Source organism: Wyeomyia smithii, chromosome 2 (genome assembly GCF_029784165.1).
Source record: "Wyeomyia smithii strain HCP4-BCI-WySm-NY-G18 chromosome 2, ASM2978416v1, whole genome shotgun sequence".
Classification (NCBI taxonomy): domain Eukaryota; kingdom Metazoa; phylum Arthropoda; class Insecta; order Diptera; family Culicidae; genus Wyeomyia; species Wyeomyia smithii.
The window spans coordinates 69,687,108-69,708,487 of record NC_073695.1 but is presented as its reverse complement, the minus strand read 5'-3'; the positions used below and the strand labels follow the sequence as shown (position 1 = coordinate 69,708,487).

Sequence of the window (21,380 nt, the reverse complement as noted above, 5' to 3'; positions counted from 1 at the left end):
TCCAGCTGTTAAGTTTTCTTCGTTAGAGTGTAGAGAGCTGTTCTAATGAATTATATTTCTGAAAAATACTAAAATACGTATTATATAAAACGTTTTTAGTAGTGTTGTTTTAAAACAACATTGCGGCTTTTAGGGGTAAATCAGCAACCAAGTTAGGGTGCTCATTATGCCCCTATTCCCCCTACACACTTTTTTGACCTTAGAATAAGGAGTACTCACAAAAAATTTCAACAAATATTTGAAAAATGAGAAAAAATATGCTTTTACTGAACTGCGTTGTTTAATTCGCGCGTGCACTTCTGGGTAGAGTTTTAGTTCGCGTGAACAGATGTGAACAGCAGCCAAGTGTTCATGCAGACTCGATGAATAGCACCAGGCTCTGCTTCACGCTTTTCGCCGGTGATGTTGATGAATCAGTCTATGAGTTTGTTTTGGTCTGTTCGCACGTGTGTTGTGCGGAGTCCATTCTTCAGTCAGTATACGTGTATGAATGAAATAAGCGCAGCAACGGTAGTGGTTGTGGATAGGTGATCGTACATTTGCTGTGTAGTTGAAGCTTAGCTGAATGATCAATGAAGAAACAAGTGGTTTGAATTGTTGAAATATATAATGTGGATTTATTAAAGTAAAAAGCTTAGTTTAGTGTTACCGGTACTGCACCATCTTCACATAATCTGAAATTCACAAGATAAAAGTTTAAATTTTGGATTTCACCGCAGCCAAAAGGATTACGCCGAACATTTCGTGCACGCCCAGTGCCAGACCCATCGTAGTGAGAACGATAAAAAGCTTCAGCATTCAGGATACAAAAATGCACCGAATATTGATTGCAACCATCCTATATGTAACATTTATTAAAACTGGTATGCATGCTACTGAAATTTTGATAATCCTATTGTTTTCTATGAAATTATTAAATCTCCCAACTTTGCCATTTTCTGATGTTAACACGAATACTACCAGAATGGCCTAGAAGTATGGGTTTATCAAAAGTTTTCGTACAGCTGTACAGTAGCTGCTGTATATGAAAACAATATTGAATTACCTTTTTAAGCACACATCCTAGTCACATTTTCAATTATCTAGTGAAAGGAGACGAAGTACAAATTAACAACTAATAGTCTCTTCCTTTTCCCACGGTAATCCAATATAACAGCCATAGTTGGCATAGTATGCAGGATCTGTCCTCCATTGTGTACCCATAGTAACCATGGCAATTGCACTTTATTCACTAAACAAGAGACTCCGCTCGGTTCCTTTGTCTCCTTCGTCTATGTATGATGTAGAAACTACCGTATCTTATTAGGCCAATCCTAAGCTTCAACGCCACGCAAAGCCGGATTGGCAATTAGGGCGAATAGTGCAGGTAGAGAAGGTTCAGCGTATTAACAAACACAATGCATAGTTATCAGTTATTCTGTATAATTTGACTATTTAAGTTAATTTAACCGAACAGCACTTCGAATTGTGCAACATTTCCATCGGCTTTAGCGTGAAAACCATGAAATGCAACTATTCGTCTATATTTCTCTCCCTTATCGAAGGAATTACACTCCATTTACAATGATGAAAGGATTTTGCAAATCGAAATTGTGAATGTGGCTTTCTCATCACCCAGACCATACCATCCGTATACTGTGCTTTTACGGTTTTGTGCAATTGTTTTTACTGAAAATTTAAAATGGTTTACATTATTACAAGAATGTCGGTTTTTTATCTGAGCGAAAAACGAATAGCATCTCACCCCACGATAGGACAGTTAAACAATGACTAATAATGGAAAATGTATGCTTGGTGAGAAAAGTTCATCGGGATAGTACCTAATTCTCTTTTCACGGCATAGAGCAATCAAATATAGCGCGTTTTTAATATATTTGGAGTGTGTTCAAAGTGGCTTCGTGATCCGTTCAACTATTATTCCAGTTTCTCTCCGCGAAAAAAAGTTTTCAAATATCAAGCTTATTCAGGCACTATTTCAAAATTCTGTGAAACCCTTACTTAAACTTTTTCAATACACCTAAGCTCTTCCGACATAACAACGGGTGAGAGCAGATTATAAATAATCACATCCGCCGATGGTAAACAGGGTTGCCACATTGCATTCTGATTTAGATGTAAAAAATTGATCATCTATTTACCACTATATCTGTACATTTTGGGTTCTTTGTTTCATCTTAGATTTCAAATATTTGTTGGTTTTGCTTTGTAGCTATTTCATTTGCTTCTGGGTCTTCAACATATAATTGGTTATGTATGCTTTAAATTGGATGTGGGATATTTGATGGAACTTTCTAACTTTAAGTGAAAATTTAACAGGTCGGCTTATGTATCCTGTTTTTCAGATCTCTATTTTTTGACTGCGAACATCATTGGGATATTGTGGAACACGCATTTCTTGATAAACTTGTACTTAATCAGTTAGTCAGCACCGAGCAGCGTTTCATAAAATCTTTGAATGGTTTACAGCTCAAATGTGCGTTACATTCAGGTCAAAACTGATATTTTTATAACTTGAAAAAAAAAACAGTATAGTTTCTGTAGTAGTTGGTAAAAGTTTTTCTGACTTCGAATTATTTTGTACATGTGGCATCCCGCTTGGTTAGTGCAACAGACAGGCTACTGTTTCGATAATTGTGCTAAATTCAGCATAATTTTACCCGCTCCATCAGATTTGCTCTTTTCGAAGAAATTGTCACGCCTCTTCCATCTGCAGTCTATCATTATCGCCAATGTCGTTTTTCCATCGAACAAATTTCTATCATTATCTGATAGTATAGGGTGGCAAGCGAGTAGAGATTTGATAATGGTGAGTGGCTTTTTTCATCAAGCATTCATTGTTTTATCAGCCATCTTCCATCGAAAGGTTTCGTTTTGTTTTGGCAATTGTGAAGAATCCTGACTACCCTATCTAGAAGGAGCAATCGTTAGCATCATTCACTGAAGTGCTTTCAACGGCTTCAATGGTTTTTTAAACGAGGTGGAGCAGAGCGTTGTACGAACGCGGGTGCATGACAGGGCGTGCGTTTAAAGATCACATGAGTCAGAAATAATTTTATTAGCGAGTAAGTCTATTTCAATTAGGCCGCATTAGCAGGGGATCTTGAACGAGAACAAGGCGCAAATATAGATTTTTGGGTTTAAACATTGTTTTGTTGTTACGAAAAAGTGCAATTAAAAAGATATTAGATATTAGATGTCGTACTTTTGATGTAATTTTTTTGACGTAGGACTACGTCTAACCGCACTATATCGAGATACATTCTGAGGAAACTAAAAACCAAGATGTAACGTCGGAATGAAAGATTTTAAATGGTAATACTGATGTAACCACATGATGGATCACAATAATCAATATGTCGTTGGATTGATAAAACGATGGACAATTTTGTGATTCTTCATATATCATTGTTACTTAATTTTTAAACAGTGAAAATTGATGAAAAGTTTCAAGGTCGTATTTTTACGAACAATGTACCAATCACATGCGAGCACTCCTGGCACAGACTTCATGAGTGGACACCAACTGCCTGCTATGACAACCTCTATTCAGTGGCAAAAAAAAATTTGACAGAATCTACCCGTCCCAATAGGTCAACTAACATTTGCTTCTATGAACCTAGACTATTTTGATGTCTTGAAAGTAAAGCTTTTTCGGAAAGTTACAAAGTAACAACCTCCTTTATCAGACAATTAAACGATCTGTTGTGAGAATGTTATTAAAACTGATGTCTTGAAAGTAAACATGCTGACACAGGCAACAGTACTGCCCCGGCTATGTATGAGAAGACGGTCGCTCGTCGTCAGTGCAGTAGCACTCGATTGCCATTTGTGTGCAGTCAAGTCAAGTGGAAACAATGTAGCTGCTGTCGACGTACTGTGGTGCGTGTTCGCACACTACACTGTGCGACCGGGGATAAAATAATTTTGTACGCAACAGTATATCACGATGTTGGATGTTGCATCCAATATGTGATTACAACTGAACAGATTTTGACCACCAATGCTTTGATCGAACGACGACGGTTGCCAAAGCATTTGATACAATAATTGGCATATCATTGTTCGTTGTACATTGTACGATGAACAGTAAATTAGTAAAAAGTTCAGTTGAAATCCACTTCTTCTAGTTCAGTTTCGAAGCTTTCAACCAATCACGAGCTCGCTTTATATAGCTGCAACAGATGTTTTTTCATCGTTTTAAAGTGCTTATTGTATTACTATCCCTGAACAGATTTCAAACGCCGATGTCTTAATCGACAGGTAGAATATTGCGAAAGATTGTTATATAATAATTAAAATATCTCTTCAACAAAAGTTGTGTTAACATTCTACTAATCAGAAGTTTGCTTCCCCGTTGCTCGTTTCCTTTTGGTTGTCGTGACGAGTAGATGGCATTTGAACTGCAACCGTAGTGATTTTCATATCCATGTTTAGTGATAAAAACTTCTTTCAAATTCCTAAAATTAGAAGTTGCATTGGGTTGTTGTCTTTTCGAATTCTACACTCTGTTTTTCTCTGATTTATTTAAATGATCAACTATAAGCTATTTAAAAGACAATAGAAAACCAATATGCTTCGTAAAGATTTTTAAACAGATAGTTCAGATAGCTCGTTTAAGCTGTACTGATGGTTATATTTTCCAGTTAAATAAATTTAATTCAATATGACAACCCTAGTTGCATTACGCGGTTGTGGTATAGAGAAAACCCGAATTATATGCATCTTGACGTTAGGTTTTAAACATTCATATTCATATTTTTCAATTACAAAAATATTACATCAGCATCTGCAGGAAAATATTACTAAACATATAAACACAACCTGTTGCACAACACAACATATAAACACAACCGTGTAAAGATACTAAACATATGAACACAACCTGTCATTGCCAACCTTGTAATATGCAAACATCAGTTGGAGAGGTTAATGTTGTTTATCAAACCGAGCTAGGTTTATTATCTTATTGTTTATTGACTTTTAAATATGGCATTTTGTTGTTTGTTTTTTCGTTGGTATCTTAAAATTGATTAATTTTTTTCTGGTTCTGCTTAATGAATAAATGTTTCAATTGGCCTAAAATGAAAAAAAAAATGACTGTTACATGTTACATCCTCATAAATTCCAATGTCAATTTCAAAATTTTTGTGAATAAAGATTTTCCACTAAAAACTGCAACTCTTTATCGTCACTTTTCCAACGAACTTGTAAATACAGGATTTTTTTAAGTGACTTCTTTGCTAAGCAGTTGTAAGAAACTGACAATGACTGACTGCTTTGAAATCGGTGAGTGAGCTATCTTTCACAAGCGCAATTGAAGATGAACGGAAGTTTGCTTTCTACTGAATCGTCCTTAGTTAGGACCTATATAAAAAATTGCCTTTGCGCGTGTTAAAGAAATTTGACTGCATTAGGATGAAAGGTATTCATCAATGTTAAAAACAGTATTTTTTTCTTCTCAAATAGATGTCTGCAAATAAATAATCTAAATTATTTTTAAAAATAAACGCTTTTCTTTCTATGACTTTCTGGTGGCATAGGACCTTAACAATATGTGGCCACCAATGAACTAGTTTTAGGATTGTAAGTTGTTAGAGGTGTCGTTTGATGGATTTAGGCTCAATAATCTGGAAGTATTCGGAACGCAACGTCCGCATGAAGCCCTCAACGACTTAGACACTTGATATGACCCTTCCGAGTAATTAGAAGTATAGCACGGTATTAAGTACTGCTTTGATCATGTCTATTTTGGTTTCGGTTTCGGCAACATAATGGACAAAATGCCTTTCTCTTGGTGGTTGTTGAGTTTGAATTGTTTAAAAGCAAAACAAGAAAACTATAAATTATGATTAAACATAACCGTTCGTTTTTGGCTCATGTGTGCCAAAGTCAAATCGTGTCGAAAGTGAAACGTGGTCAAATCGAACAAAGTCTGAATTCTCTAAATGAAATATAAAACTATCGTAGTCCTACGTCAAACATGCGGTCGTGTCTTGGGTACCACCCTCGTACTATTTACCTTTGCAATATTTTTTTATTCATCCTCTATAACGCCGTAGAGACAATTTCAGTCTGTCTCCTTCTAAAATGTAATCGAACCGAATGGAGGCTTTACTGAATCGTTGAATATCCAGCATCAAAAGTAAATGAGGTTACGTTCCGTATCATGAGCTAAAAAATATTGCATATCAGATTGAAAAGACATGGATTTAAGCTTTAATGATAGAAAGATTAATAAGCAGTTGATACTCCAACCACAATTTGTGTTATAAAAATAACAGCTACTGTTTGTACCCACTTTTTAGAACGTCATTTAAATCCTCACGACCATTTTTATATTGATCTGAACCACGTGCACACAACCTCTTTCACTTATGCTCTTAACACTTAAATACAATTGCACAATTGTTATAAGTATCGAAACTAAAGTCTGGAGAACGTAATTTACTTTTGAATCTGTAAACCAGTTTACACGAAGTTTGAGAATGACAAATTCCCGATTTTGATTTTTTATATTAGGTATGAGAAGTAAGATAAGTGGTGCCAAAGGTTCGAAGAGTAGAATGAATATATGTTTTGCAAGTAGACCATAAAAGAGGACATTAATAACTGGGAGGTGAGAGCTGTGCTATGAGACGCATAAAAATCGGAATCAATATTAAAATATAAAAGAAATCTTCGATTAGACGAAGAAGGCAGATTTGTTGGGTTGCGTATGTTAGATGCAAGTGGAGTCGAATGGTTGTTTAAGAATATTTGTGTTCACTGGCCAAAACAAAAATTTTTCGTCGGCATAGTATTTGTTAACAAATGTAATTAAGATTTCAAAATGTTTTCAAGAATATTGATTGAACCATGTTTTGAACAAAAAAAACGAAGCTCTTTTTTGTTCATTACTTTGGTCGTTCGTCCATTACCTTCCTGACGGATTAATTTTCCAAGTCGAAACCGGTTTCCGGTTTGTAGCGAGAAGGTTTTTATGCTGATTTGAGACCCTTCCTCTGGAAGGGAATGAAACACGAATTTCTGCGTAACTAGAGAACTAATAAAGCAAATGGAACCAAATTTAATATGTGGAGGACTTCAGCACTTCTGTTTGAGGAGCAAGAAATATTTAAGTGGTAGTTCGAGACCGCAGTCTCGTCTGGAAGAGTAGGGATCCAATACGAATGAAACACACATTTTTATATAACTTGAGAACTAGTCAAGCAAATGGGGCCAAATTTGACCTTAGGAGGTTTTTGGGGAAAGACATGTTTTATGGTTGTTTGAAGAAGGGTTTCATTAATCTAGAACTAATCAGGCAAAGAAACCAAATTTGAAATGTGAGGATTTGAGAGTTCAAGAAACGTTTCTACGATGATTTGACACCCCTTTTCACTCCGAAAGGGGGGGGGGGGTCTTCTACACAACCGATTCACATATTTCAACCAATTTTTCGGAAAACAGCTTAATATGATCGGGATATTGCACAGAAGCCGAAAAGCGACCCCAAACACCATTTTGAATTATTAGATGGCAACTTTCGGTTCCTGAAAATCAGAATGGTACCCAGAGACCAGAAATTAACTCCTCATGGCATTTTGACATCCAATATGGCGACTTCAGCTTATGAATTCAAACTTCTGCTACATGAAAATGGAATTCCATAACGTAGTTTATCCTATTGATATTGTTCCTTCCGTTTCTCGTATACAGTAATCACCATCATTTTAAAGTGTTCTAAATTATACAGATGAGCGGTAACATGTAGGTTTTCTAACACGAAAATGTTCGTTGATGTTCAGGAGAGACATTTGCGGAAAAATAATAGGTATCTGATTGCTGGAAATTGAGATATTATTCAAAAAACAACGTAAAACATGAAACATGACTTTTTATGCTCAATTTGCCTCTAAATCCAAATTGAAAGTGATGACATGTGATTTTTTTTCGTTGATGTTCAGGAAAGACTCCTAGGGAGAAATAATAGGAATCTGATCGCTTAAAATTGCGCTATTATTCACGAAACTACGTGAAACCTGCAAAACTGTGACATTTTTTGCTCAATTTGTCTCTAAATCAAAATTTAAAGCGATGATATGTTAATTTTTTACAATAAAGTTTTTTAATTTTTACGTAGGTTTGTGATTAATTTACAAGCTCATATTTTAGTAGTCAGAAAACCTTCCTTTCTTCTTAGAAGTTTTTCATAGACACCTTGGACACTTTTTCACGCGAAAAATCCACACGTCATGTCTTTAGATTTCTATGAAGAGGAGAACTATGCGTGAATGGTCATGCTCAATTGTTTTTACGTCGATTTCTTTCTTTCAAAAGTGACAAAGAGTAAAACTACTGTACACGACTGTAGAATGGCCCGAATACCACCCAATGTAGGAATTTTCAGAACTGGCATGACCCCACATACCATCTTGAATTCTACGATGGCAGAAAACAACCCTAAACGGACCACATATTTGATTATAGACGAAATCGCGATGATTCCCAGTGACCGGCAATCAACTTTAGCCGCAGTTTTTAAATCTATGATGGCCACTTCCGGCTGCCCAGAGGGATCAAATACCATCCGATACTTGTATTTTCAGAAACAAGACGATTTCCAGAGGTCAGAAATCATTCCCAAGATAGCGACTTTCGGTTTCTGGAAAAAATTTTGAATGGCATTTCGCCAATAACCAATTTCGCCAATATTTCCAAAAGTGGAACTTCATACCTCATTTAAAAATTTTAAAAATCCGTATAACGTATAAAGTGCGATATATTAATATTTCAGAAGTGAGTAGGGTTTGCAATCCCGGGAACGATTTCCCGGGAATTGCCTTTTCCCGGGATTCCCGGATCCCGGGAATAGGAATATTGATTCCCGGGATTCCCGAGCTCCTCGGAAAATTTTACATACAATATTGCAATAAAACTAAATATCGTATCAAAACACGAAACTTACGTCGTAGAAGTGTAGAGCAGCTTCATAGTGTGCATCATACGATATTGAGCAGCAACAAATATTTGCTTGAAACGACGATCAATATTTGCTTGCCGTGTAATATCAAATTATTTGCTTAATTTATTTGTCAAAAATATATGCTGTCGTATTCAGTAAACGATATATTAAGAAATATTTTCTTCGTCTCATGTCTTTTTTGCTAGTGAGTTTACTACTAAGCGGATAGTTGCTTGATTTTTTCTTTGTTTATTGACAAAAAATTTTGAAACCTGTAAATTGATACAAAAAAAATGAAACCCGTAAATCAATGCGACCAGAAATAAATAAATTAATAAAACTCAGTCAGTGTAACTTGGGTCGTGGCCGCGATTTCACATTAATTACGAAGGCATTCCAATGCTCTAAAATCTGGCTGCCAAACACTCAGCTTTATCTTCAACAAACTAAAAGTATTGGACTTTTCAGTTTCTAATGAAATGTAGTAAGAGCTTGAATCGGTTATTCAGAAGTATTTTAGAAGTCAGACACCAGCGGTGATTCAGCGATCTTGAGCAATGTTTTACAAAAGGGAACTACATTATTTGGGCTTAACAAAAAATTGTCAGCGGATCTGAGGCGATTGATAGACGATTGTTCATGAATTTCTGGAGTGAACTTGAATAAATTTTGTTCTTCAATTGATAATTAAATTGTAAACGATTGTTTGAAACTTTTTATTAATAAACTTTTTTGAAACTAGTTGACCCGGTAAACTTCGTCTCGCCCATTTTTGTGTTTAATTTAATAATTTTGAACATTCCAAATTCATTGATTCTTTGCGATTTGTTTATAGTCTAAAAATGCACGACAAATCGGCCATAGGATATGATCAAAGTCAAAAGGCAAATCGTTTGAAATGATTGGTTTTATCGGAATGACAACATCCTCGACTTTTGGCTTCTGTACATCTCTATTTTGAAAATATTCATATTGAGTGGTATTCGATCATTTTCAGCTGTTTTTCTGGCATCAATCTGATTCCGCAAATACCCATATTGGGTGGTGTTCAGTAATTTTGTTGTTTTCCAGAAACTAAAAGTGGTCATCTTTAAAGTCTAAATAGTGTCCAGTTTTTTCGAATCCGGGAGTCGCTTTAAGAAACATCCATATTGGGTGTTTTTTGGTCTTTTTCGGCTGTTTTCTAGAAACCAAAAATCGCCATTTTTCAATTCATAATGGTGTAAATTTTTAGCTTCTGATTCCGGAGATACTAATGGTATTTGGTCATTTTCGGCTGTTTTCCAGAAACCGGAAGTCGCCATCTTGGATTTCAAAATGGCATTTGAAGAAAATTTCTGGCCTCTGAACGTCATACTGGTTGAAGAAACACTCATATTGGGTGGTATTTGGTTATTTTCGGCTGTTTTTCAGAAACCAAAAGTCGCCATCTTAAAATTTAAAATGGTGTATGTGATCGATTTCTAGTTTCTGTGCATCATTCTGGTTCCGGAGGTACTCATATTGGGTGGAAATCGGCCATTTTCGGCTGTTTTCCAAAAACCAGAAGTTGCCATCTTACAATTCAAAATGTTGTCTGAGGTCGACTTGTGGCTTCAGAGCACCATTGCAATTCCGGAAATACCCATATTAGAAACCGGTAGTTTCCATCTTAAATTTATAAATGGCGTATGAAGTCGAGTTTTGACTCCTGTGCATCGACCCGATCATTGTAGGCTGTTTTCAGGAAAACCTGGTTGAAATATCTGTTTAGCTTGTTTGGAAGAGACCTGCCTCTCCTTCCAGAGTACGGAGGAGTATCAAATCACAATAGAAATTTATGTTTGCTTTGTATAAAAGCCATCCCATCCAGAAGTGGAAGGGATGTTGAACCACCTTTAACATATTTTTTGCCCCCAAAAACCTCCACATGCTAAATTTGGTATCATTTACTCTAATCGAAAAAAAAGTTCTGGAGTTGTGAAAAAAATTGAGTTTCATTTGTAGGAAACCCTACCCTTCCAGAAGAAGGAGGGGTGTCAATCTATTATGGACATATTTGTTACCCCTAAAAATATTCACCTGCCAAATTTTGTTCCATTTAGTTGGTTAGTTCTCGAGATGTGCAGAAATTTGTGTTTAATTTGGGTGTCGAACCATTATGGACATATTTGTTACATAAAAAAACATTCACATACCAAATTTGGTTATATTTGCTTGATTGGTTCTCGAGCTGTGCGAAATCTGTGTTTCATTTGTATGTGACCCTTACCTTCCAGAAAAAGGAGGGGTCTCGAACTATCTTAGTCACCTTTTTCGGCCCCTAAAAGCCTTATATAGAAAATTTCACGATCGGTTCAGTAGTTTCCAAGCCTATATGGATCAGACAGACAGACAAAGCTGCATTTTTATATGTTTAGATAGTTGAACCGATCACCGTGACGGTAGCCACCAGTCGAGCGTGCTTCTATTTGTATTTAATTTTCGGTGGTAGCTTAGAGGATGATTTCAAAATAACTGTAGAGAGTCACCTATTTCAAATTGCTGTCATATTATTGTTGTTCATTGCGCCTTCTGCGATCTCATTTCTTCGTTGTATGGAAATTCCTAGTTTTCTCGACGTAACAATTTGTCTTGGATGAAGACGAACACAACAAAACGAACCAGTTCAAATCAGACGCTCCGTTGTAAAGTTATGGGCGGTCGCACATATATGTAACTTTATCTTATATATAAGATCTCATTTTTGCTAAGGATTTTTTCCTTTCCCGGTTCCCGGGAATTCCCGGGAATTGAGATTTTTCATTCCCGTTTCCCGGGAAATCTATTCTCGGGAATATTGCAAACCCTAGAAGTGAGTTGTGCTAATGTAATAATGAAATGTAAAAAATGACTCAATTTTGTAATCTTTGATCTCGAGTATTGGCGGGAACGTTCAACTAGTTCAATATAACACTGGTCAACACAGGTGCACTCCAAACGCTCCCCAACAAACAACAATAGAAGCTTAGCAAGCTATAAATCAACTAAATCCGATAGATTTTCATTCAGAACAAGAGTATCCCAAGGTTTTGGATCCATTCCTGTACAGCATATTTACTTCAGAGTTTCCTGATTTACCTCCAGGATGTACAAAGCCATTGTTCTGCATTTCCGTAAAAAGAAAAATATTTTTTGGCATATGCACTTGTAAAAATGGAAAATCTCTCTTAATGCTTCTATAACTTAATTGATATTTTTTCCTCAATGGCTTAGGACTTCTTCCCTTAGTTAAGCCAAAAAATAGATACGTTATCAACAAGATGAATGGGGATATTTTAACTGGGTCTGACAAGGTTGAGTACTTGAGACTAATTTGCGATAAAAACTCATTTTTAAAGAGCACATTGAGAGTAGACAAGCTGGCTTGCAAGACTTTTGGATTATTCCGCAGATCTACGGATTTGTTTCAATTCTAGGAATCTACAAAGTCCGGGGCAAATCCGAAGAAACACATAGAATTTACGGATTTGCACGAAGTAGTTTTCTGTATCTGTACACAAGCAAAGTGCATCAAATATACAAAATGTGTATATCCTTTAATAAACATAAATTCTAAACTTTGTTCAAAGAATAAACCTTTAATCTACAAACAAATTTTTAAACCAGCAATGCTTCATGCTGTACCAATCTTGTCAAGTTGTTGTTCAACAAGGAAAAAAATGCTTCAAGGAGTAATAGGAATACCGTAATAAGCACCATAGTCTCGCAGTTCCAAACAGCTCTTTAAAAAAATAAATAAAACAACATTTTGATCACAGCATCTAAACTACAAAGGAACCAAGATAACTATCCTCTCGCCGGATAACCACGCTTCTTTGAAGCGTTTTCTTTTCTACGATTTTGTGTCCTTTCAATAAGGTGTCAGCTCCGACTATCGGTCGTCAACCCCAATGCCATATCATGAATATAAGACTGGTAGTCGCAGAACTAAAGCATTCCATTTCCAGCTGTCGCTATCGAGTGCTACGTGTGCAATGGAACCGATTCAGCCAGCCCCTTCCAGTGCAGCGAGTGGTTCGAACGTTTCGACAAACCGGACCTAAAGCCGCAGGATTGCTCCAACGTGTACGGAGCCAAGTATTGCATTAAGCACATTGGTCGCTTTGAAGGTAGGGTGCGACTGATAAATTTGATATTATTCGCATACAATGGGACAGGCTTGGCTTACTCCTTTGCACGCACGGTAAATGGTAAATGGAATGGAAGCAATTAGCACCGGAGTGGGGAATCCGTTGGAAGCATGCAGCTACTGTTATAAATTATCTAACATTCGAGATATTTTAACATTTAATCAGTTTAATAGGAAGTTGGGTTTAGCTAACAATTTTATCATTACTAACTAGAAATAACTAATTTGTTTGCAGCGCTTGGAATCCTGTGTTATCAATGCTCATCGGCACATTCGATGTACTGTTCCGATATGCTGGTGGCGGACGAGGCATCTCCGTTCAAGCCGGAACCGTGCGATCATGTGTTCGAGGCGGAGTACTGCGTCAAATCGACGGCGATGCATGGTTATTAATTAATGGTCTTTTTTCAGTTGCTTGCTGTGCTGTTTTTGAGTAGATTTTGGACGTGTTTGTTATTGCATGTTTTATCTCTGCTTTGTAATAATATATTTATAATAATCAATAATTTTAGTATTATTTTCCACGTCTTTCTAAGTCATTGCTTTCTTTCACGTGTTCTAGTTTATCATAAAGTCAGTGTTGTAACCACTTTGAAGCTCATATTGTTTCCCGAACGCTAACGTCTTGTTATTTATAGGTGGCATTGGAGCCAAAAGATACTGTTCCTCGCGTGATTTGGGCAACTACTGTAACTACGTGCGCAACCCCGGTGATAAGATTGAATATCGATCCTGCATTTTCACATGTGACACGGATGGCTGTAATAGCGCACATCGGTTATCCTTATCTAAACATACCGCCATATTAGGTGCGATTGTACTTCTAGTATCCCCATTGTGGTTCGTACGGCAATAGTTATGTGCCATGTACAACATTCTAGGTTAGGTGCACAGTTCACTGTTAAGTTCTTTGTAGATGATACATGAACGGGTACCGGTCCGTCCTCAGCAGAAAACATACTAGAATCTTCCTTTTGGTTTGAATCTGTTCCGTCCTAGTAACGACTTCTCGGAATAAAATATCGTATTTCAAAATAGTAGTTAGTTAACGTTTTAAGAGAGACAATAAATTCATTAGAAAACACGTGTAGACTTTTTTGTAAATTTTAAAAACATTGTAATTTGTTTTCGATGACATTGATTATTGATAAACCAAAACTTGTACACTGCGATCAAGGACGACTAGTGTGTAAAGCAGTCTAGTTCTAGCTCCAGAGCAAGAAGTATTGTGCTTTGATTGTTCTCTAAAAATCTATTTGAAGTTTTTTTTATTGTGTTTTTGTGAAACAATACTGTAACAAAAGGCACAACAAAAGTTTTAACGGAAATGAAAGTAACGAGTGGCAACAAAAAAGTATACGAAGCATGGAAGGACGGCAAATCAAGATGGACATAATGAAAACGATAAAAACCAGTACACAAAAACGGAAAAAGTAGACAAAAACATAACACCCGATCCCGATGTTTCATACATTTCTAAAACATTTGGTATAAAAAAAAAAACGTTTTCGTTATCGAACAGTTCATGAGCTACTACCTGTACCTTTTTTCATCGGTCAAAAAAGTGAAACTTCGACCGCGAACTGAACATTCGTCTCCATTTTTATTTCGGTCAGCAGAATTTTAATTTTGTTGCCGGTACACCGTACATATCGTGTGGAGCAGAAAGCTACATATTAGTGCCTAAAAAACCTGGTTGCGACTAAGCAAACATGGCACTGGTGATGACGGATATCAGGGTGTTTTTGCAAGGGGTCTCTTCATCAGTGGGAGGTGTGATTTATACGAAGGTAAGTTTGAACGAAAAGGTAAAGAAAATGAAGCATTTCAAATATTTTTGCCTTTCTCCTAGAAAGGTATAGCAATCACTTGCAAAACCGAAAGTATAAAAGTGCTCCAAAGGGCCGAATGGCATATATCACTCGACTCAGCTCGACGAGCTGAGCATTTTCTGTATGTGTGTGTGTGTATGTGCAGATTTTTATTCTCACTCACTTTTCTCAGAGATGGCTGGACTGATTTTCATGAAATTGATTGCAAATGAAAGGTCTTATTGCCCCATAAGACTCTATTGAATTTTATTGTAATCGGATTTTTAGTTTAGAGGTTATGTTTAAAAATGTGAAAATCATGAAACATCAATATCTCAGAAACTACATAACCGATTTGAACAAAATTGGTCTCAAAAGAACGGGCTATCTAGAAAACCCTTAAGTTTTGAATTTCGTAAAGATTGGACTTGTGGTTCAAAAGTTATGAAAAGAAACGTGTTCTGAAGACTGCTAAATCTTACTCATGTTACTCAGAGATGGCTGTATCGATTTTCATAAAATCAGTGTCAAATGGAAGGTCTGATTGCCCAACAAGACCCTATTGATTTGTTTTGCAATCGGACTATTACTTTGCCTGTTATGTTTAAAAATGTGAAATCCAGCTATGCAAAGGAACATATTCCGAAGACTACTTGGACACACTCACGTTCACCGATTTCCACAAAATTAGTGTCAAATGAATGGTCTAGCTGCCTCAGAAGACCCTATTGAATTTTACTGTAATCGAATTGTAACTTTATTCGTAATGTGCCGACTTGTGAAAATCACGAAACTTCAATATCTCAGAAACTACACAACCGATTTGATTATTATAATCAGATGAGCGGGCTAGTTAAGGGTTAACTGATGAATTATGATTGAACACGTGGTTTCAAAGTTTGGCTGCCCTACACGTTCCCATTACATTTGATTATAATCGAACTTAAGCAACCGTTATGTATTAAATTGTTAATAAAACAACGAAAGTCTATTATCTCAAAGATTACATGACTTATTTGAACATAACTAGTGTCATACGAACGAGTTATCTCTCAAACTTACAAATAACAAACTTCATAACAATTTGATATGTGGCTCAAAAGTTATGGAAAGAAGAGAAATTCAAAGACTATTTAAAACTATACCTGCTTTGATCGATATATGTGGCCTCAACATAATTTAAATGTGGTGTCGTACTATTTGAACGTTCCAAGTTCATTGATTCCTTGCGGTTTGTTTGAAGTCTGCAAATGCACGACTAATCGGCCATAGGATATGATCAAAGTCAAATAACAAATCGTTTGAAATGATTGGTTTTATCGAAATGACAACATCCTCGTCTTTTGGCTTCTGTACATCGCCTTAGTTCTGAATATATTCATATTGTTCTGTCATTATCAGCAGACTTTCTGGCATCAATCTGACACCGGAAATACCTATATTGAGAGGTATTTTTGGTTGTTTTCCAAAAACTAAAAGTGGTCGTCTTCGAATTCAAAATAGTGTCCAGGGTCAATGTTTGGTTTCGGAAATATCCATATTGAGAATTATTCGGTCATTTCCGACTGTTGCCTATAAGTTGCCATTTAGCAATTCAAAATGGTGCCTGAGGTCAATTGTTAGCTCCTTGCATCATTCTGGCTCCAGAGATACTCATATTGAATAGTATTTGTTTATTTTAGGCTGTTTTTCACAAACCGGTAGTCGCCATCTTGGATTTCATAACGGTATTTAGGATACTGGTTAAAGAAAAACTCATATTGGGTGATATTTGGTCACTTTGGACTGTTTTTCAGAAGCCGAAAGTCGTCATTTTGGACTTTAAAATTGCCTGTGAAATCAATATTGAATATTGAATGGTATTTAGTCATTTCCGGCTGTTTTACAGACACCGGAAGTCACCATCTTAAAATTCAAGATTGTGTCTGTGATCAATTTTTAGCTTCTGTCCATTTCAGGCTGTTTTCCAGAAACCAGGAGTTGCCATCTTACAATTCAAAATGTTGTCTGAAGTCGATTTGTGGCTCCAGTGCATCATTACGGTTCCGGAAATACCCATATTGGGTGATATTTGGTCATTTGCCGCTGTTTTTCCGACACCGGAAGTCGCCATTTCGGGTATCATAATGGCATTTGGAGACAATTTCTGGATTTTGAACGGCATACTGGTTAAAGAAAAACTCATAATGGGTGGTATTTGGTCATTTTCTGCTGTTTTCAGAAACCGGAAGTCGCCATCTTAGAATTTAAAATGCTATCTGTGGTCGATTTTAGCTCCTGTGAATTATTCTAGATCCGGATATTATAATATTGGGTGGAAATCGACCATTTTCGGCTGTTTTCCAGAAACCGGAAGTTGCCATCTTACAATCCAAAATGTTGTCTGAGGTCGATTATGGAACATATTTGTTACTACTAAAAACATTCACCTGCCAATATGGTTCCATTTAGTTGATTAGTTCGCGAGATGTGCAGAAATTTGTGAAGAAACATGTACTTCCAGAAGAGGGAGGGGCGTCAAACCATTATGGACATATTTGTTACCTCTAAAAACATTCACATACCAAATTTGGTTGTATTTTCTTGATTGGTTCTTGAGCTGTGCGAAATTTGTGTTTCATTTTCATGGGATCCCTCCCTTATAGAAGAGGGAGTCGGGTTTCAAACCATTATGTACATATTTGTTACCACTAAAAACATTTACCTGCCAAATTTTGTTCCATTTGGTTGATTAGTTCTCGAGATGTGCACAAATTTGTGTTTCATCCAACTATTATGGACATATTAGTTACCCCTTAAAACATCCACATGCCAAATTCGGTTTCATTTGCTTGGTTTGTTCTTAAGTTTGATTGATGTGATAATAATTTCATCCTTCTACAAAAATTATACACCGTAAGCCATCAAAATACTTACTTTACTTTTATGGCGACAGATCAAACCAACAAAATATTGAAAAGAAAACAAAAATACTACAAGGTATACAGCCCTAGGGTTGTATGAAATGGTGACGTGAGACTAAACACTGTAATAAGAAGGATTTTTAGTTACAAAAGTTACATAATCTGCAGACAGTAACAATTCGTTTGTTCTGTGGTTCAAGTATTTTTTTATCCGCAGCCTCCCCATAAATTTTCTTTTAAGGAATATACCGAACAACACTCGAAAGAACTTCGATAACACTTAACGATATTGTTTAGTGTTTTTTTTTGTGCGAACAACATTTATTTAACAAGCGTGTCGTTGTTATTGTAGAAGCACCATGAATTTCTCGCAATGCATCTGAATCAGAATCAACACTATTTCCTCATAAACCAAATTCAATAATACCTACGTTATCATATTACATGATGTTGTCTTATTTAACTCTGATCAAATTAAATTTATTACATAAATCTTATTACGGAAGTAATTTCGAAGCCGTTACATAGGTTCACTCATTGGAAAATATAAGAAGATATATTGAACAAAATTATCAAGATCTTCCAGCGAAAAATCATAACAAGGAAGTTAAAGTTCGAAATGATTAATTTCTGCTTTTTGTTTGACAAGTTTTATTCATTTGCCAACAACTACATTCACTGTATTACGAAGACAACTAATATACGTAAGAAAATTGTTTGTTAAGTTGAAAACAAAAGTATATCATCTAACAATGTTGAAATGTGTAACAAAGATTCTGAATAGATCCTAGTGAATCGACAAAATATTCAAAAGCATTCGCAGGCTCTTAAGCTTCTATAAATTTGTATTTCCAGAAATCTACCCGTTCGATCACGATCATTCAATGAACATCGAAGATAAAATGCAAAAAAAATTTCTTATGACCGTTGCAAAAATGTTCAATTCTTGTTGAGTAGTTTATGTTTTTTTAAGGTAACCATATTCATGAGATAAACTTTCAATCACTATCAATGCAGCAGCATTACAGTTTTTCCTAAAATTCACGGAAATAGAAATCGTGTACCACTGCAGACGACGAAGGACCAGCGGCGCTCTGCTCCACATAATATGTATATTATACTGTACGGTATTGTTGCTTTTACCAGCATGTTTTCTTTCAAGACATCAGTTTCTATTATGTTCTGACAGCAGGTTTAGAAATTGTTCAAGTAAAAGGCTTATTTCAAAACCTTTTGAAAAATTTTTACCTTCGAGACTTCAGATTAGTCTAAGTTCATGGAAGCAAACTTAAATTGACCTGTTGGGACGGGGTGGCTCTGTACATTTTTTTTTGATATTGAAACAGAGAATATCACAGGGAATGGTTGGTGTCCATTCACATCGTCTGTGCTAGGAATGCTCGCGTGTGATTGGTTCATTGTTCGTGTAAATTTCCTTGTAACTTTTTATCAATTTTCACCGTTGAGCAGTGAAATAATAATGATGACTAGCGTATTAAAAAATTGTTACACGTTTTATCTATCCAACAATATATTAATTATTGATATCCATCATGTGGTTATGCTGTTATTATCGTTTGAAATCTGACGTAACATCTGCAAGTTTCGTTTCCTATTGTACAGAATGCATCACAGTATAGAAAACAAAGACGTAGTCCCACGTCAAAAAAATAAATCTGAATCTTTTTTTACGAAAATTAACTACACACTGTTAGCCGATAAATGAGAGTTATTTTGAACTTGAAATGAAATGTCGATTGGATTCATATGTTCTTTCTGCTACCGAAAAATCTAACTTTAGGAGGTTTTCCTGAGCCGACTACCTAATAATGATATTTCTAGAGCGAAAACAGTTTCTTTGATCAGTACAGTGTCTTCAGCAGAGTTATAGATAGTTATAGAATGTTGTATTAGGAAACGCGAGTGAAACTGGTGACAGCTGAGTCGAGCAGCTCCGCTCGCTATCGAGTAGGCGAGTAACTCACCGCTCACCTCGTCTTCTGCAATAGGCCCTTTTGATATGCTAGCTATGGTAGGTACTATTGAAAAATGTCAAGCTATGTTGAACGCCGATTTCGACCGAGAACTGACTGGAATGGCCAAATACCATTCAAAATGGATGTTTCCAGAATGGGGATGATACCCAAATACCGGAATTTATACCTAGACGCCATTTTTATTTCCAAGATGGCGATTTTCAGTATCTACCTCGTCTGTTACAATATTCTGTGGCACCGCACCCGCACATAAGCAATAATAAATTGCATATGCTTTCAATTCAATCCGTTTTTTAAACTAGTTTTGTTTATTACAACTTTGAAAAATGTAAATGAAAATAATAATTCTCAGTCGTGATGCTCGATGCCGTTTTTTTTTTAAATTTAGTCTGATCATGTTGTTACCGTCATTCGTAAGATGTCCAGAATCGGTGGAAAATACATGTAGGGGTAAACAGGGTAAGACCGCCCACCGTAGTTTTACTACCAAGTTATAAAATAATTGAAAAATTTCTTTAACGTGTCTATTACAGTATAATTACATAACATTTTGCACGTTTTTCTGTTTTGATAGTGCACGAACGGTCGCAGAAATAATCAAAAACAACCTTTAAGCTGGCAACCAGTCAATGCGCTATTGTTTTGCGGCAACGGGACTTAAGGTTTTTCAGTCTAAAAATCTATTGTTTTGTTCGTGAATATACGTTTAATCGCTTGCCTGAATCTATCTTCTTTCGGAAATATCGAAGGCCGTGAGTAATCTTGTAATTTTGACTACTTTTTCGGTCAAATATGAAAATGCTCCACTGGGGGTAAAGTCGCCCACTATACAAGGGGTAAAACCGCCACGAATCCAACTGCTTGTTGTTTTACTTCAAGACCCAAATGCCTCGACACTACAAAGGGAATATTTATAGGATCAGTAAAGCAACTTCAAGCCACATAAGACATCGATGTTAATCGACCATTTTCGATTTGGTTTAAGCTTTTCTAGTAATATATTTTAACAAGACTTATTTTTGAAAAAAGTAAACCTGTGTGAAAATGGTGTTAATGAACCAAAATAATTTTAGAGCCAGGACGGTGTGTTTGATAGGTATGACGTCTTCGGCAGAATTGAAAATAGTAGTTTTTTACTTTCGAAAAAAGTACACACTCTAAAAAAATTTAAAGAAAAAATATAGAAATGGAATCAAAAATATATTTTTTTTTTCAAATTGTTTTGAAAAAAACATGTTTTTGCCTGTAAAATCTACAGAAGGTAAGCTAAAATTTTATGGTTGTTGGATCATGGAGTAATAGAAATATTAATAGCTCAATTTTTGTGATGATTTTTTTTTTTTGGACGGTTTATTTGGTGTATAGAGTCGTTGGTAATTTTGTTCTTCAAAAAAAAAACATAAAAAATCGAAAATATAAATAAAAGAAATAATAATTATTAGTATTTTTCTATACATAAGAAGTCTTCAAAAGAATCATACAGATAGGTTTAATGAGTTTTAATTTTTAGCTTAAAGATAGGTATATTATGAATTTAATATCTTGAAAAACCCCAATTCTGAAAAATATATTTAT

The 21,380-nt window shown here is 35.8% G+C and overlaps 1 protein-coding gene across 1 annotated transcript; it reads left to right on the top strand.

The window, feature by feature from the left end:
* Positions 1-410: 410 nt before the first annotated feature.
* LOC129720830 (U-scoloptoxin(05)-Sm1a) lies at positions 411-14,178 on the top strand. Its single transcript, XM_055672639.1, has 4 exons — positions 411-863; positions 12,913-13,074; positions 13,330-13,479; positions 13,733-14,178. The coding sequence occupies exons 1-4, from the start codon at positions 812-814 to the stop codon at positions 13,948-13,950; spliced, it is 582 nt and encodes a 193-aa protein (XP_055528614.1). The 5' UTR covers positions 411-811; the 3' UTR covers positions 13,951-14,178.
* Positions 14,179-21,380: the final 7,202 nt, after the last annotated feature.

What these genes read in the sequence shown, in the direction of transcription:
- LOC129720830 (XM_055672639.1), top strand. Translation starts at nt 812, where the DNA reads ATGCACCGAATATTGATTGCAACCATCCTATATGTAACATTTATTAAA. An exon ending in GCACATTGGTCGCTTTGAAG is followed by an intron (nt 13,075 to 13,329) that starts GTAGGGTGCGAC and finishes ATTTGTTTGCAG; the next exon opens with CGCTTGGAATCCTGTGTTAT. An exon ending in CAAATCGACGGCGATGCATG is followed by an intron (nt 13,480 to 13,732) that starts GTTATTAATTAA and finishes TGTTATTTATAG; the next exon opens with GTGGCATTGGAGCCAAAAGA.